Source organism: Ornithodoros turicata, chromosome 6 (genome assembly GCF_037126465.1).
Source record: "Ornithodoros turicata isolate Travis chromosome 6, ASM3712646v1, whole genome shotgun sequence".
In the NCBI taxonomy this organism is placed as follows: Eukaryota; Metazoa; Arthropoda; class Arachnida; order Ixodida; family Argasidae; genus Ornithodoros; species Ornithodoros turicata.
Window position 1 is genome coordinate 62,589,436 of NC_088206.1, and position 19,215 is coordinate 62,608,650.

The 19,215-nt window shown below is 45.1% G+C and overlaps 1 protein-coding gene across 1 annotated transcript in view; it reads right to left on the minus strand.

Moving 5' to 3' along the window:
• The window catches only part of LOC135396925 (protein phosphatase 1 regulatory subunit 37-like), a 69,799-nt gene that overhangs the window by 20,147 nt on the left and 30,437 nt on the right, over positions 1 to 19,215 (minus strand). The window contains exons 3-6 of the mRNA XM_064628164.1: positions 4,338 to 4,383; positions 4,063 to 4,163; positions 1,494 to 1,613; positions 1,015 to 1,165 (exon numbers count right to left, since the gene is read on the minus strand). Coding sequence (XP_064484234.1) covers positions 1,015 to 1,165; positions 1,494 to 1,613; positions 4,063 to 4,163; positions 4,338 to 4,383 — 418 coding nt within the window. The remainder of the gene's footprint in view (positions 1 to 1,014; positions 1,166 to 1,493; positions 1,614 to 4,062; positions 4,164 to 4,337; positions 4,384 to 19,215) is intronic.

A 19,215-nucleotide genomic window follows, 5' to 3' on the forward strand; every position in this document is an offset into this window, starting at 1 on the left:
ATACACAAAATATGCCAACAGCTACCAAGCACTAAAACGGCACGGTACGTTAGAACCGTAAGAAGTGACGTGATCTCATACTTTTGTAGAAAACTGTGTATGAAATTTTGAATTGCTCAAATTTGGTTGAATCACTCGGTTTTAATGCTCCTACAAGGCACTCTCAACACCCTTCTGTCTTCAAAGCATCTGACTGTGCTCGTCTTAGAGACCGGATGATCGCCTACAGAGAACGTACAATATTGCTGCAGTCGCAGAAATTTATATTTTTTTCTACTTGCAAGTCTTTTAGACTAATGTGAAATAGTAAAATGCAAAAAAAAAAAAATATCTGTTATGAGTCATGTAGTGTGTTTATGAAATTGTTATTGCACCATTTAAGTAGGGTTTTGTGCTGTTAATGGGCATTCAATAAAAGTGAAGTGAAATGAAAATGAAGGAGATGTTTGTTGCTGTTGTTTTACCGTACATCAAGAGAGAGTAAGCCAACTTAAAGCAGAATAGAGCATAGTAAATATTTAACTTCACTCGCACTGGAAATAATATTCGGACTTTGTTTAACATTCCTGTTACTTTCGCTAACTCCCAGCACAGCATCTGTACATGACTGCCCCAGAAAAGGAGCTCCTCAAAGATAATAACAAGAAATCTTAATTATTTTACACATTCTACACGAACACCGTTAAGGTAATGTTGGGTTCAAACGGGAGTTTCACAAGTAGTTTTAATGGTGTGCAGAAATTTGGAGCTAGAAGTGATGCTTCCAAAACTATGCTGGTATCTGAACTATACTCTGCAGAACAACCATGTATAATAACACTTTATCAAATGGTTGTACGGGCAGTTTCAGGCTCATCACCGATCATGACACAATTTTTAGCATTCGAAATTTGATAAATCTAGTGGCCGCAAATATGTGCACAGTACCTATTTCTCTAAAAAAATCGGGCCGCAAAATTAACTGGTTTTACGGCCCATTTGTACATATCTCTTTTTTGCTATTGGAGAACTTACCCAATATGACTAATGACCTGCCAGTGAGTGAGCAGTTTTCCAGATGTAATGAGTGTAGGTGAGACCCCAAACGAAGAGCTCTTCCAAGAATCAACAGCGTCTGTTCACTTAGTGCTGTGCTTCTTGCGTCTAGGTGTTGTAAGCACGATGTCTGTGGAAAAGGGAATGCATATAATAAATCCTGAAGTTCATTAAGCCCACATAATACCAAAGAATTAGTACTTCTAGTACAATAAAAGATCCGAATTTAAAAGTCAGGCTAGCGCCAGAGGAGACTAGCGTTGTTGTGGCAATAGCTAATGTGCTAATGCCTGTCTCACAGTAATGTGTTTGTAGCCAGTGGAACAGTAAATACATAGGAGATCTAATGCAAAAAAAGTGCCTGCTCATGCGATACATTGGTACTTCATTCCTCGGCAACCTTTCACGTCAATGAGAACGTTGTGACATGTAAATCTTTTTCACAGAATTAATCTTACTCGTTTGAGCATCCTTGAGCATGCTTGCCAGCCTCTAGAGTCTATGCTTTTGTTGTGCGAGATATTCAGTCGTTTTGCCGATTCGTAGTATTCAATCATGTCAAAGACTGTAGCTGCACCCTGCAATAAAAAGAAAGTTCCATTAGACATTCTTTAGCGACATACATATGCAAGCTGCATGGAAATTTGAAGATTCTATAATACCGTCATTGTACCGTATGTTGGAGATCTCCATAATGCAATGAAAGTAAAGAGCTCAATGAAACACATTTTTAAATTGAAGGAGTTGAAGAACCATCTGTAACGATGTCTGTTTAATGCACTGTGTGTAACACTGTAGTCCACATATTCGCTATACAAAGCCATACTTGTCTCTGAATCATACCATTTTTGTAATAACATTTATAAAAAATACTCTCTAGGAGGCTCTATAGACAGAGCGCCACCCCAAATGGAAAATTTGCCTGTGGAGGAGCAGCCAGTTACCACGGGAAATGCAACGCCTCTCATGAAGAACGAGCATGTGAATCGTTTTCTACAATAAATACATGTGGAGACTGTGCTAGAGAGCGACACAGCCTGTCTCACAGTGCCAGATTCTCGAAGTGTGATAACTTTCGAATGCGAGGTCACATTTTCGGACCACAAGGCTTTGCAAAAGTGGGAGAATCGTTTTACAACACCTTTAATACACCTACCACACGGGCAGTCTTCTATGATCCTTGAGGCCAATGGCCATTGGACTGGATTGGACATTGGATTGAACCAGAGCCTAGTACACGGCTATGGATTGACCACCAATCGTGTAACGCGTCAACCTTTCAGAGAGCACAGAATTCTAATGTTCTTTAAGAAGATTTTTTTTTTAATTAATGTGTTAGCACCGCGGAGCAACTGTGGCTATGAGCGGCATACAGACGTGGCCAGATGGAGACGGGACAGCAGGAAGGAGTGGGGGACAGGGGGGGTTAGTATGCATCCTGGGTCGACTTCAGGGGGAACTGTGCTGACATTTGTCCTGGAAGGTGTGCCGGAAAACCCAGGGAAAACCTCAGACAGCACAGCTGGTGCGGGGATTCGAACCCACGTCACCCCCCAGTCTCGGTGTGGAAAGCGATCATCCTAGCCACTATATGCCACGGAAGCCGGTTCTTTGAGGAGTTCCTCATCAAGAAGACTCCTCAGTTTCTTCTTGATAGATGGTGCAAAACGGGTGTGTTTGAATCTTATCACCGAACAGGTTGTCTTTGAACCACCTGATCCACTTTTTCAACCATATGCTTCATTTGTCATTTGTTTATGCGTCATCAACCTACTACGATTGTGTGCTATTTTATCGGCGCAGCAACGAAGGATTGCAGTAACATCGAGCAAGTGAATGTAAGCAACAGAGACAAAATCTTAACAAGATAACAACTGGACTGATTTCATTTGTCCTTTACGTTCAGAATCATTCTGCAAACACATATTATTATGCAAACATTTCACTCGCTTATGCTATCAGTACTGGATAGGGACTGTTTTATGCATGGAAATGACAATGGAAGAAAAAAGAAAACCATATGGAGATGATAGGGCAAGGGCCAAGCACCCAAAGCCACCACAATGTTAAATGGACGGCTATACGGTGCCACGAGCAAAGACTGAAGGTGACTTCAAGTGACAGAGTACCGCACACATGACATACGCATCAGAGACGTTCCGAGGGGGGTGCGAGAGGAGGAGCAGCCCCGGGCGCCTTCACTAACGGGGCGCCGGATGGCAAGCCTGCACAGCACGGTGGGCAAAAGCAATAGCCCGCATCAGTGTCACCCGCACCCCAAAAAATTGTGTTCGGTGTTCCTCCGATAAATTACTGAGAAAAAAAAAAGAAGAAGAAGAAGGGACAGCGTTATAAAAAAGCGGCACATGTATTCTCATCGTAGCACACCGGAATTGTGCGACCAACTACTGCAATTCACGCGGATAAAAATTTTCGTTTCGGAGTGCTACGTTCTTTCTTTCGCCTTTCTTTCGTCTTCACCTAGGAAGAGCATTTTGTCTGAAGTAGGAGGGCGTGGGGGGGGAGCGCTTCAGGCTTATCGTGCCCCGGGCAAACTTTGGCATTGCGACGGCTCTGATAAGGATATTTTCTGCGTCTTTGGTTGCACCACACTCTGAGCAGCTAGAAGACCCCGCTTCCCTAATCGTATATAGAGCAGACAGACAGAAAAGTCGAAGCTGGTGGATGAGGGACTCTATTGATTGGGGACAGTCGAAGGAACTCAAAAGGTTAAATCAGCGTCAGTTGTTCACGTTTGTTCAGGAGGATTTGTTTCCCCGTTGTGGAAGTGCTGTCAAAAATGAACAAATCAATATTTAAAAGTGAAGCGCCTTTCCCTCTGAGAAGGGGACAGAGACAGCACAGCACTTAGTGCTCCCATCTTATGTCATCCTTGCCCTTGTCTCGCAGGTTTCAGTGCTTTTATGAGTATGAATGCCGATAAGTGTGTTCATTTGTTAACTTTTACCTCAGTTGGCACCAGATTAATCCTGCAAAGAAATTAATAATGGAGCAACGTTAACTTGCCTCGTCGTCAAGGTTACATGACTCGAGGCTGATGTTGTTGAATTGTACGGCCTTGAATATGTCCTCCATTGCTTCGCAGTGCTTGGCGTTCAGCGTCTCACCTGTTCAACAAAGACATTGTTTTTTAAATCTAATTTTCATTTCTACCTATTTTTTCCCCCCTACATATATGTACACATACTGCACACACATACATAACATCAGGCGAATATGTATTATTGTGGCTAGCCGAACATACAACTAGAAGGTCTGCCACCGTCTCACCCACAACTTACCTTTTAGATTTAAGTCTTGTGTCCTGTCGTTATATAGTGACATAGACTGGAAAGAGAGAGCAAACCATAAGTATTGCAAGTTGCAATCAATGCACAATATGGTAGAAGCAATGGCAACAGGTATCATACTTGAAACCTGGGGAAGCTATGAAATACGTAGCACCTTAGAGTTTTGTTAACAAATACAGTCATACAAGAATCAAAGTGAAATATTGCATTTTTTTGTTGTACAAGCAATTCATAAACTCTTACTTCTAAATAATAGTAATATAAGTAACGGACGCTAAATTATAAAAGTAAGTACGATATCAAACAAATCTGCAGGTCATTAATGCATATCTTTAATGTACTTCAACCATGAGGAGCCAACGTAGTTGCGGAATACTTGCACGAAACCCTCTATCCATAACGCTATCACTACCTACCAGACATATCAATCGCTACATCTTCATTACACTATCGGTGACACCATTCGGCTAATCACATGGGAAAAAAAGAAAAGGAAAGTGAGGAAATCGTTTCATAGTAATTATTGTGACAACATGAATATAAAAAACACAGGTAACTACTTTATTTTTACGACGATGATTGGGGTGTTACATCACCAGAAGTGGTGCTCTACGATTAATCAAACTTTTATTCACAAATCTGCAGTCCTGGCAGGGTACGCAACATGCGCGGGCGCTTCCCCAGCACACTTTAGCAGACGACACGAGTTCGTTGCACCCGGCTACAAAGCCACCATACATAAAAAGATCACGCCCGGCATAAAATTATTCCACACACCCCTCATCATGTGCATGCTGCATGCAACCCTTTAAGCTTACTCACGGTACCCAGAAAACCTCGTTCGGGATAACGACACGCTCCTCCTCTCCCTTAATTGCGAGGCCCCCTCCCACCGTCCTCGAGCGGCATCAAAGGGTTATCATGCAAGGGAGCATAGAAGAGGTCCAAAAAAGAAAACAGCTCACGAGGAAAGCGGTACAATGTGTGACGTCGCTATTCGCTGGAAAAATTAATGGTTGCTCGAGGGGGCGAGTTAGGCCTAGTTCCTCGGAGCGACCTTGGAAAATGCCGGTTGCAGACGACATCGTCTCTGGAAGACAGCTTGGCGCCGCAGCAGAAGAGATGCTGCGCTTGCGGTAGTGAAGGGAGTGTCGTGCTCATATACAATATAGATGTCGTGACGCCGTCGTAGTTGACCGGTTTGCTTTTGAAGCAAGTTAGAGGAACGGAAGAGGGTCGTTACATGAGCGATATGTCACCATTTTGCGCTTAACAAGCTGCTTGTACGCGTAGCTGTTGTGCCGGCTTTTATATTCCTGGCAGGAGGTGATTAGCTATTCGAGACACGGCTCTTCGTCAAACCGTTCATGCCTCATTCAAGGCATGGCGGCGTGCTTTTTGTTGCGGCGCTGGATAGGTCTGCCCTACAACAAAGCTGTCTCGCATCGCCTTCAGTGTCATGCCGGCGCGCCGTGCTACCCATTTTCTCGGCGCAGGTGGAAAATTCCTGTGTCCGCGTGGAACTCTAATTGGCACGTTTCATCGTGGTAAATTTCAAGCCGATTTAACGTCGCAATCCAAAGTTACAACCAAAAACCACGAAACCACTATGGGACAACAATCAGTATGGAAGCCTCTTTTTTTAGGTATCTAGCTACCATTTTCTTCTGCTCCTTTCGTTCAGTTTTTCTTTTTTTATTCCGCGTTAGCGCCACGAAGCAACTGCGGCTATGAGCGGCGTACAGATGTGGACAGATAGAGAGAGGACAACGGGAAGGAGTGGGGGTTGGTATGCGTCCTGGGCTGACTTCAGGGGGAACTGTCCTGACATTCGTCTGGAAAATCTCGGAAAACCCAGGGAAAATCTCAAACAGCACAGCAGGTGGTAGGATTCGAACCCACCACCTCCTGGTATTCAGCACGACCTGGGGCACCACCTACGACGTCGTCTTTCGGTGACGTCACATATATCTCGCCTCCTCCTCCGCTCCTCCTCCTCCTTCCTTCAGCCTCATCGTCTCCTTCCTTCCTTCCTCTCCTTCGCAACGTGGACATACGTATACAGTCAGAATTCGTCTGCTATTGCGGTTCGCCGTAGTGCGAATTCAAGAACTCGGAAATGATTGCAGCTAACTTGGAACCTGTAGACATGAATCTGTAGACAAAAAGTGCAACACGCTTCCCAGAAAATCAGTCATGAGAAAGATATGGGACCGTTTTGAGCTTTATTATAAGATTTTCCCGTTTAGTACGCGGTGACGTTCCATCACTGCTCGCAGACGACGGTGGTTCGTCTCCATGGCTACGACCGCTAAACGCTCGTTCGTGATTGGCTACCGCCGTTGAAAACACGATCCTGATTGGCTGACTATTAATTGTTACGTCACGTCGGCGCGTAAGCAGGCTTTCTCTACCTGAGCGGTGTTGCAACAGCCACCGCAGGGTCAGACGCGTGACGTAAATTGAAAGAGTGCAGAGGCCTTCTGCTATCTAGAAGGTGTTGCCTTAACCCGCTTGGCCATGCCATTGGTTCCGTTTCGGTTTGGCTGCACGTTCGGCCCCACTACATTTCCACGGAATCTCCAGCAAAACCAACTCAACCACGAAACGTACCAAATGCATTCGCCGCACAGACATCCTCTTGCCTTGTGATTCACGAACAATGCCAACATCAGTAACGACAGTTTCTATGTTCAGTAATAACCCGTTGCTCTCAGCAACACAATCCCTTTCCTTGTGTTCGCAACTGCTTCATTCAAGTGCATCTCGCGCGAAGGCTCAGCGTTACACAATGGAAAACACGGTAATCACCGTTCTCTTTCATTTCGCCTCGAGGGTCTCGAACACGCCCATTCTGTCAAGCAAACGCTCATAAGCAAAAGAAAACAGATATCCTCTGACCGCACGCAAGGAACAGGAATTCCGACATCACTATACTCCTGCCAACGCGAGTGGACTTCAAGGTCAATGCTGTACTACTTCTGCCAAGAGTAATGTTGCAGGAAAGCTACAAGGAACTCACTTGAGGCAGCAGATGTGTGCTTATGTCGTTATATTTAGATAGACGCGGTTTTGTAACTGCAAGTTGATGTCACTTCTGTAATACATACCAACAGACGGCGAAGTCTTTTCAACGTTATTGTGTTAATTTTGCACACGCAAAGGGGAATTACTTTTAAACAATCAGTAAATTGCAGTAAAAATGAACTCAATAACGGGTAGAGACCTGCATTTTCCGAAGCAGACGACAGGAAAGTACTGCCAAATACCATGGCGTTGTCGTCTGCATCTTCCCAAACGAGGCCCACGAAAATTCTTTGCGTTTACCTTCAGCCAGCTTGCATTTCACTGCAAGCTATTTGTTCTTCCTTTAATTGGTTCTTGCATTTTTGATGAAATAGTGTAAAGATTCTGTCCACGGCGGTTTCTCTTTTTCTTTTTTTCTTGCAGACGAGAACTCGACTTTCCGCTGAACCATTCGCGCGAAGGGCGGTTATTACTTCCTGTAAGAACGACAAAACCTCCCAAAACCGGAAAGTAATTAGCAGATCATTTGGATTGGCATATTAAACTCGGGAAAACTTCGGAACGATGTCCGTGTTCCTTCACTCGCCGATGTTTCTAAAGTTCGAAACGACCCGATCGTCGTACGAGAGAACATCTGTGCGAGTCAAGCGTACTTACTTCAAACAACTGTTTCCGCCCTCTGCGTTCTCCTTCTTTGCGCGCAGACGATAACACACGCCTCTCTTTTGCATCGCATTTTATATGCCAAGCTCGGTGATTGGGCCAGGAGCGGCGAGTAAAAGGTAACAGAGGGCTTATCTTTACATACGCAGACGTTTTAGCTAATTAGCAGCACGAAAGGCTGAGTGAGCGCAGGATTACGGGCGGAGTGAATGAGGCGGACCTAACGCGTAGTTAAGCAGGGTTCAATTAAACTGCACTTTTGACGTCGCTTAGATTCATTCCGGGCTATAGAATGAAACATGAGAGAGTCATCAGAAAAGTGTATCAGGAGCAGTAAGCAGTTTAAAATTGCAATGAATCTCCAGAAATAGCAACAAAATTAATGATCATGCAAGAAAGTTGCGTGCACAACCAAATACGTTCCTCCCGAACACAGCTGCGCTGCCATTTCATAGTAGAGCTTTTCACGGCACACTATACGGCTAACACGACATAATCGTGCAGGCCAGAGCAGTGCAATCACCTCGTCCCGCACTTGGGTCGACGACTACCCTCTTAATGGTTCCGCGTATAAAATCAATATGATAAATAGCTTGCCGCGAATCGTACCCCTACCCCAGGGCTATTGCCTGCCAGCCGAAGCCATGTCCGCCATTGCTTTCGCCCATTTACCTCTGCTACGAAATAAATCGTCTGCTGCCGCCCAGGTGAACGCGGACGGTCTTGACGGCGGAAGTAGGGCGTAAATGGGAGCTTGTCGTGTGGGAATATAATCGCAGAACTTGAAGTATTCCGTGGTGTATTCAAACGAGCGACATCCCCACGGAATATTCTACTGGAAGAAAAAGGACGGAACTGCCCACAGGGCGGCGCACACAGCGCGCCGCAATATTGGGAAGACGTACCGCGGGCATAGCAGACGACACCTGTCGTCTGCCCCCGAGCGTCTTGCGGCTGAGCTGCGAGGATATCCCCCACGGTTTGAATTGAGGAGCACGAAAAGACATGACGTTGAGCGCTCATGCTCACGTGACGGCAGAAAGTTATGACGTTTTGCGTATCGTCCGCTGAGGTATTCTCGCGAATGTTACTCGTGAGATGTGCCTAGTCCCCAAGATTTTTTACCCCCCCCCCTTTTTTTTTTCTCGGAGTGCATATTTACCTTTAGCTACGGGGGTAGACTATCTTTATTACAGCTTCGCAAAAGTCACACGGATGTTATTTCACGCACTGTGTTTCATCGAAAAGCGGAAACGCGCGCTGCTCGTGATAAAAAGGCCGACATGGAGGGGTTCCCCCTTAGTTCCATCGTGATTTCAAGCAGCTGGTCAATGACATGCAATGCAGCAGAAATCATATCTACGTACGCCGCCCATGCTCCTGAAATAACAATGAGCCTGTACTTCCGCACTACAGAAAGAGCAGTTACACCACAATACGACTGTAATGTGTTACGTCTGTGACCCACGAAACTTTGAAGATAATGCTTGACAGTGTACATCAATATCTGTCCAGGTACTGGATGTGTGTTGGCTTTCAGATTCTGCTGAGCCAAGTTCGTTTGTGACGTTTTAGGAAATCAGCCCTTTTGTTGCCAACTAAAGTTGCAATACGGATACTATAATAGTACATGGCTTGCTATACTGCGACAGACGGGACCTCGTAGAAGAACACGCTTGTCCATGAATTAGCGCACAGAAAAAATACAACATCACCCCTGGGCCGATCCTTTTCCAGGAGACGACACCAATATAAACGGATCCTCTGTCCAATATTCGATTTTTCCTTTTCAGACGACAGAGGATAGTCAGTTCATTAAACGCTCCAATCTGAAAGGATCCGATTTCTACCGGCTCAAGAAAAGCCGTTTTATGCGCGCTATCTTAATTAGAGCAACGCTTACAGTCACACTACAAAACGGTAACCTATAGATCCACGAATGTTATTACCACGTGGGTGTTACATAAGGAGAAATAGGTCGAGACTGGAGAAGGCCGTCAGGCGTTAGCGATAAGATAAATTGAGGTAGTTATTGGACGAAACAGAAAGAAATTGGGCGTAAAGCTAAATGGAACAAGCAGGCCCTCAGCGAAATGAGATTTGGTAAAGAGCAGGATAGCTTATTCTATGTATTACACATGGTGTAATAATGTCTTCGTGCTCCTAGACAGGCTGGTTTGACGAATGTATGGCGTTTTATAGTTTCCTGGACAGGGAAAATTACTGTTAATAAAATATAGGCGCCATACAGTGAGACATACAGAGTTCGGTGTAAAATATTTGACAATATTTATTTACTCCATCTAATGCAAGAGAAAAAGGGCTTTAAATGAGAAATTTCACGTAACATTTTGGCGTGACGGTTAGGTGTAGGTAGGGAGGCTGAATTACTGTGCTTAATCAAATTTATTACATAATTTAATTGAGGAAATAAAATTAGTTCGAAGCCATCGAAGTAAATTTTGCGCCCAATACATCGCGGACCTTTCCAAGGGTGGACCTCGATATATTCCCGGTTGCGAAATACCCGATCTGGAAATTCCCGAGGAGAATGCTCGATTTCTTCGTAAGATGGTATATGCCGTGTTTAAAAAGACGGCATCACTATTTAACCACCCAAATTCACGGGTTTTCGATGTCTGTCCAAGTCGTTTTAGCGAACGAAAGCCAAATTTTAGCGGCCGTTAGGCTTAGCGGGGCAGACACGACGGAATACCACGTTGGTTAGTTTATTATTAGGTTAGTCCAAGTTTGGTGTTTGCATCTTTCTGTCCAAGTTAGTCTAAGTTCGTTGTTGGCAGGTTCCCGCGCGCGACTGTGCATTCTATAGTCAGATAACGTTTATTTCCAGTAGTTTATTTTGCAGCGGGGATTTCGATCACTTTATTTCGAGGCGCACCCCTTTCCAAACGGAGAAACAGCCTTTCTTTTTCTTCTTCGTAAAAACGGGGGGGGGGGGGGGGGGGGGGGGTTTCGTGACCCCGATGGATAAAGTATGAAATATTAGGGAGTTTTAGTGCATCAAAAGAATTCTACGAAAACGATACGATAAAAGAAGTTATCAAATCCAATGTGATGTGACTCGCTCCAAAGAAAGAGGGTTACTTTTACCTCCATCGCGGTGGGGTGCAACCTTCCCCAGGGTGTCCTGAATGCGGTCACCACGAAACCCTCCAACATTTCGTTCTCGACTGTAGTACCTACCGCCGCCTTCGCCTACAGTCGAACAAGAGAGAAACTGATGTTCTGAGGCTGGAAGAAGATGTGGGTTCGATCCCTACAGATGGCTAACCTTTTCAGTGACTTTCATCTTTCATCGCCTACGGTCCCTCACCCTTCCACTGCTAAGGTTCAGCGTGCCTCTCTCATTACGCGCATTACTCTCGTTCGGTGCGTCCCATACCGACAAATGGAATCCCGTCATCGCAGATAATCTCATTTCATTCGTTGCCGGCTCCAACCGGTTCTACCCCTTAGTGTCACTATCATACTCATGTCATAATGAATTTGCCCTGGCCAATCTCCCTTGCGGATCGCGGCCATCTTCCTGGGAAGAAGAAGTAGAAGAAGAAAGGGGGTGAGTGGCTTATCATGGTTTTCGGAACTGCCATCGTGAACACCTTCCGAAGTTTCCCTATGTACTAAAACTCCCTATTGAAATACGGTAGTCGTCGAAAAAGTGAGCGGGGATCGAACCATGCACCTCTCGACTGCCAACCGAGTGCGTCTTCGTGTTCACCAGATGCCGCTGCCTCGTCCTCGTGTTGTATGCATGTTTTTTTATTTCACGTTAGCGCCGCGAAGCTTATAGCTTATAGCTATGAGCTATACGAATATAGCTATAGCTATAAGCTTATAGCTATGAGCGACCTACAGACGTTGACAGATGGAGAGAGGACAGCAGGAAGGAATGGGGGACAGAGGGAGTTACTATGCGTCCTGGGCCGACTTCGTCTGAAAAGTCTGCCGGAAAACCCAGGGAAAACCTCAGACAGCACAGCCGGTGCCGTGATTCGAACACGAGTCACCTCCCAGTCCCTGAGTGGAAGGCGACCATCCTGACCACTACGCCACGCAAGCTGGTATGGTATGGTATGGTATGGTATGGTATGGTATTGGTGTGGGCTTGTGTTGTGTTCATCTATTTTTGTTCCAGCCTCAGAACTGTTGCTTTCCATCGTGCATGGGTAAAGCATGACTGTGTTTGTATAGGGATCCTTCCAGTTACTATACGCTTTGTTACGGTTACGAAGATCCTGCAAAAAAACGAAGGGCTGTCACCGGTGAATAAAAAGTGTCGTGACTTTGCACAGTCGGACACATAAGGGATTTTCAGTATACGAGACCGTATAAGCGCTCTCTATACCGAAACCATATGATAAAGGCAGCTGTCGGATCAAAGATTAGCAACGTGACGTCAGCCACTTCAAATGAATAAGGTTTATTTACTGACTTCACTTCGCCGCCATACTGTATAGGTCCTTCCAAGTTATGTTCCCGCATTCGTTCGCTGCCGTATGCTTTTTGGATGAAAAACGTCGAATTAACGTCGAAAACATGGAAATTACTTTGGGTATGCTACAAATCACACAGCACAATAACTTTGAAACACCAAATATACGGTGAGTGCGATATGGGTAGGGTTGTGCGTTTTCGGTTTTAATCGAAAAACACCGAAAAACATACACCGGTAACTTTTCCGTCATTCGGTTTTAACCGGAAAACACCGAATGGAAATGAATGTCTGAGTAAAGGGTAGGGGGTATTAATCGTTGCAATAAGCTTAAATTAACTCTGCTTTCACGATTTAGTTTACCACCACTTCGCTGTGGAGCAATAAAGTGTTCCTTTAGTGATGTCTCGCGGGGACTAATTTTGTATTGGTCGTTTTAAGGCTCCGCTGTGACGCACAGTTTTAAAATTACGTTTTCGATTTATATTCGCCGATAACTGCGGGGTAATCCAAGTACACGCCAGAAAAATCGCCGAAAAACGCCGATTTCACGAACATAAGTAAACACCGAAAAACATACGCCGAATCCGCCCTAAAATAAAAACCGAAAGCGCGGAACCCTAGATATCGACCTACAATATGATAGATAAGATGATAGATAAGACCTAAATGTGGCGGCCGATGGCAGCACATCTACCTACTAGCGACAGTGGCGGTCTCCTACGGATGACGTCATGTGAATAAACCCTATACGGCGATAGATTTACCAAGTTTTCGAAACCGTTATCGCGCACACCTTCCGATATATACTAAAACCCGATATTTTAACGCTTGTCCAAACTGCTGATTTTATGTTAGCAGTGGTTTCAGAAAACTGCATGAAAGGGTGTCCCCAATCATATAGACAGGTGGTTCCTTTCTTGTGGGAAGCATTTTCCTACCCAAGCACCGTAAATGTGCTGAGGAACAAATGGCATCGATAATTTCTCCACCCTGGAAATTCTACGACTGCCATGAATATGGCATGCTGCTTGAGAATAAGCGATGACCGGTCAAACAAAAAATAAAGTCACCTATAAACCACACGAATTCAACCACAACCTTGCAGAAATCGAACTCTTCCGGTCGCGAGCAAGGTCGCCCTGTTTGCAACACGTGCTCGATAACATGTACCGTCCTGGAAGACATGTCCTATATGCTGTCCATGTACCCATTTTCAGGTACGTATACTCTGGCACAGTGGTATTGAGACTGGTATTGATACTGGCAGTGATGGCCAGTAGTTAACTACATGTAGTTAAACTACTAGTTAAACTACCTGATTGTAGTTAAAAAGTAGTTATCAACTACTTGCAGAAATGTAGTGGCAACTACTAGTTAAACTACTATTTTAAGTACTTAACTACAGTAGTTAGGTTACTGAAGGCGCCAACTACTTCCGATTTTGCCGCAAGCTTTACGGCACGATTGTGCTTCCGACCTTTACCTTGAGTTACTTGTTTGATGAGAACGGAGGTGCACAGCAATTGTGTCGTGCATGTGTACTAAATCTTAACTTTTAATGCTTGTCTAGTGAAGCCTCATTTGCTGTGAAATAATTCTGCAACTTAGTTTATCGCGTAGGCACAGAAAGAATCCCGCCGCAAGCTTTGTATTTGGCAATCGTAGCAATGGCTTGCGCCAAAGTTTCTTATTGCTCGTGATTCATATTTAGGTGTCCAAGAACACTACAAGGGATTGGTGTTGGTGGACAACGTTAAGTAGTTATAGATGTAATTAAACTACATTGCAGTAGTTAAAAAAGTAGTTTTAACTACTCCTCTGAAAAGTAGTTGAACTACTAGTTAAACTACTCAATCACAAAGTAGTTAGTAGTTATAGTTAAACTACTGTAGAAGTAGTTATTGGCCATCCCTGGATACTGGTAATGATCGATGTTGGCACTAGAAGAGGAAATATTACCTACTGTTCGCTGCGGTTGTGCCATGGGGCCCAGCTGAGTCAGAATTAGAAAAGATTAAAAATTGCGCGGTTTGAAGGTTTTTGTTTTTTTTTCATACGTAAAAAACTATAAAACCCCAGTGCCGGGGAGACAAAAAGGACTGGTCGACAAACATACTGCACTGTATTGTATATAGTCCTTTTGTCTCCCCGGCACTGGGGTTTTATCGTTTTTTAAGTATGGATCAGAATGCTGGAAGCTCGGCTTCCGCAAGGGTATCCGGAGTTGTCGGGTGCGTAATAATATATTCCCAAGAACGTGACTTCAAGCTCTAATAGACAGCGATCTCTCTCTTTCTGCAATTTCTATCCTCTGGCTATATGCATAAATAAATAAATCTATAAATAACTGTCTCTCTACTATCTTACTGGATGTCCCTTTCGACGACTGAATCAATTTCGCGGCAGGCTAACGATGTCGCTGTCGAGGGCCCCAGAGAAATGGAGAGGAGACAGGCCGTCCCGAAGGACAAGCAAACGTTCAATGGCTCTGAGCGGGAAAAGCTCCTCGTTGTCCTTTCATCATGCCCGTAACGTCCTTCTGCATTATTTATTTGCAGCCCCCGCAGATGTAGCAATCGTTCTTCTCTAAGGCTCATCCTGATTGAGTCCGCACCACTTGATCTGACGTTCGCGCTGAGCAGCGGTGTCCCACTGCACCACCACATACATATACAGTAAACAGGCTGATTCGCATAAAAGCTGTGACGTAACCACTGGGAGTCCGCCAATCACGATTGTGCTTCGTTGGCCGGATCTGTGGGGACGCCGTCAGCCGCGAGGCAGCCATCTCTAACCACAAAAGCCTGTGTCTGAAATCGTTTGAGGTAATTAGCTGAAGCAGACGGGCGCAATCGTTGCAACCGCTAAGTGAGGTCGTCGAGTTCCTTCGCGGAAAATATCGACAGGCGAGGCTTGTGGTCATTTGCGCCGCAGGGGCAACAATGTTGCCCGTATAACATGAAGTGCTTTGCACACCTTCAAGGGCATATAAGATTTCGTTAGAAAAACTCGCATCTCAGTATTGGCGGCGAAAGAGTCTGAGCAACACCACCTAGATACAGGAAGCCTTCTTACTCGTCGCCGTGACGTAACAACTAAGCGTCAGCCAATGAGGATCGTGTTTTCAACGGCCGTAGCCAATCGCGAACGTGCTTTCAGTGGTCGTAGCCATGGAGACGAGCCACCGTCAGCCGCATGGACAGCCACTGTCGTCTGCGAGTAGTGAACGTCCCCGCGTACTATACGGGAAACAAAATAAAGCGCATAATGGTCTCAATGCTTTTCTGGAAAGTATGTTTCACTTTTAGTCTATACGTACAACTTTGCGAAGTTAGCTTGATCAGTGGTTTACCCAGAATTTCGTCATTGGGGGGGGGGGGGGGGGGGGGATTTACATGCTTTTGACGAAATATTGTGCAATGTCACAAAATTTTAGGGGGATCTCCTCCAGCTTTTGGGGGGTTGTTAGGGGGAAGGATGGGGGGGGGGGGGGGCTGGATAAATGTGTGATTATTTGCGAGTTCTTGAATTCGCAGAACGGCAAATCGCAGTAGCAGACGAATTCTGACTAGATGTGTCCACGTTGCGAAGGAAGGAGACGAGGTGTATCTAGGTGGCGTTGGCCTGAGGGTCTCACCAGAGCTGTATATTAAAAGGGAGTCTGGCCATTGGGAGGAGTCACAAAAAGAGGCTCGACCTGTCAATCACAGTTTCGCTCCTCTGATTGGGTTGCTTTTCACCAAGGGGGTCAGCACAGTACAGTCAGCCGTCCCGTAGAATATATGCTTAGTAACAGCAGCGTGATCTCTCCCGCTACCAGTACGCGAGCCACGAGATGACGTTGTGGTCGTGATGACGATGATAGAGAAAAGCAATGGAGATGTATGCCTCACTTAGCCTGAGACAGTGGCGGATCCAAGGGGTGGGGGGCGGTTGGGCGATCGCCCTCCCTCCCCCCCCACCCCACCCCCAAAAAAAAAAAACATTAAGTTATATATAGTTTTTCCCCCTCTATCATCCCCAGTTACGTGCTTCAACAAAGAAACCGCCCCCCCTCCCTCCTGAAAGCGAGGCCCTGAATCCACCCCTGGCGTGAGACCAGCTGCTCCAGAACGAAAGCACACGTGGCTGGTGAGGCGTTGCAATGATGTCTCCTCCTCTATCACCTCGAGAAAAAATGTAAGCGAACGCACTATTGACGGAGAGCGGGCCAATCATCCAACACTTTCAGGACATCAAAAGGTCTTTTTATCGATTCTGTCCAGGGGTTCTTCGGAGCGCCAGCCGGCTCGTGCGGTAGCGCTGGCATTCTATCAGAATATGGGAATCTTCTCTCGCGCCACAGGTGGAGTACATTGGCGAGGTTGCAACATCATTTTTTGCGAAGAAACGCATTTGCGAATGGGAACATTCTCACGTACTGACCCGGTGAATTGGTACTTCCAGCGGTAGGTGCATCCGTTGTTGTAACCTATACGAAATATTAGAGTCGATTTTGTGAAGACGTCGCTCTTGTCCGTTTGGCTTGTAGCTAAACGGTGCTGGATGTTGCAAAAGGTATATGAATAGGGCCTCACTTTTTTACCGGCTAAACCCGATTCCTCCTGATTATTTCCTCCCGAATCGAGTTTAGGAGCGATTCGGGTTAAACCCGATTTCCCCTAGGATCCCACCTCACGTGCCACGTTGTATCACGTATCATGTGTACTATTTATCTATTTATTTATTCGAGATACCCCAAAGGTCAAGATACATTACATGGAGAAGTGGAATTACATAAACAATTCGCCCATATATACATGCACACACTTAACAAAAATAACACCAAATACAATATTTGGAAACAAGTACATTTAGTAGTTATCTGTACGTACATGTCTGACGTAAATATGATTTTGTGCTAAATATACTATGCCAAGCACATTTGATGTTACAACATGTGGCGCTTGTCACTATAAGCGGCGAGGTATGTATAATAATAATTGATTTCACCAAAAGTGTTGGTGGGGAGTACAGGTAAAAAGCTACAAAAAGTAAACGTATATTTGACCAATAAATGCTTTTTAACTGCAGCCGTCTTGCTGGCCGGAATGAAAAGAAAAACACGGTTATGTACCTGAATGTGACTTACAGTGGCATCCGCTTCCACCACGAATTACAAATTTCAAAATAGCACCCAATCCCCTCCGAACCCGGGAAAGGCATTTAATCCGAAAACGTCTGACCCTGAACGTATATACAAATACGACCGTGAAATATATATTTTATTTGGGATTGTGCTGGTGAGCACGAAGCGTTTCTGCCTCCGAGAATTTAAAGTCGCAGCAACACGGATACTTTAAAAGATGGAAGTTAACGAGGCAAGATGGAAGTCACTGAAAGGTTAGCCAGCTGTAGGACTCGAACCCACATTTGGGTAACCTTTTCAGTGACTTCCATCTTTCATCGTTAATTTCCTAGGCACTTGAGGTTTTGTATGTACTCATGTCTCGATTATCCGGACACTTCGGGAGTCGTCCCTTTCCGTCCGGATAACGAATTTCCGGATAACCGGACCAAGCATACTTCCGCGGAAAGTGGAAAAACTTGGGACACCTCTTTATACACCAGAAAAGAAAAGAAAATACGGAAAATACCGTTACTTCAAAAATTCATGCGAAGTGAGCTTCTTGAAATTAGTAGGCACGCGTGTGATATAATATTAGTAATTGCTACAGCACCCGCTGCGTCGCCTTGCTGTTCAATTGATTGATTGATTATGTGTTTAATGGCACAAAGGCAACAAAGGCCATAGAGCGCCAAACCCATGGTGAGTGTGTCGGAGATGATTATGGGAAAGATGATGTGAGAGAGAGTGTGTGATAGTTAAAACCTATCTACAGGTATGAGGTATGAGCGATGAGATTGACCAGGATAAGAGAGAGAGGGGGATGACGATAACAAGCGAGCATGGCAGTTAAAAGCTATCTACAAGTGTGACAATGAGATATTTACATGAGGAGTTCGGTTAAGGGCAAGGTCTGAGAAAGTTGGTCCTGCGCATGTGTTTTTGTCTTCTTGCAAATGCCTTTGGCATAGGCCAAAAGACAGGCGATGCTTTCAGACGGCCTGGACATTGACGTGTGGATTTCTTGCGCTCCGTGGGTGCGGTGCACCTCTTTAGCTTATCGTCTACTATCTCTACAGTGTGCCCGCACACACCAAAAAGGAGTGATCCTAGAAGAAAAGGTCAAGCACTGCAGAATGGCCCCGTGAGATGTGACCCTTTTCCGCAATAATTCGAACACAGCACATGCCAGGGACAGAGGACGTCGACACTTTTCCGGATAAGCGAATCAGAATATCCTCGGTCCTGGAAGATTGTTCCCCGTACTTGCTGGCCGGATATGGATAACGAATTCCGGATAACCGAGACAAAATCCAATGGTAGCAGGTTCGTTCCCGGTAATGTAGTCTGGATAACGAAGTTTCCGGATATCTGAACTCCGAATAAGCGAGACATGACTGTATTTGTCCTTTCTATGTGTCCCAGCCTCAGAACATCAGTTGTCTCATGTTCAACGGATAGGTTACATTGAAACACAAAGTGAAGTCACAACCGTACATAAGCCACGAAAACCAGAAAGAAATAAGCAATATAAAACCGTGCACTAATAAGCTAATTATACTCTAAACCACGCACGCGTCCTCGGTTTATTTCTTTCGTTTGCCCTCAAGGCCGCA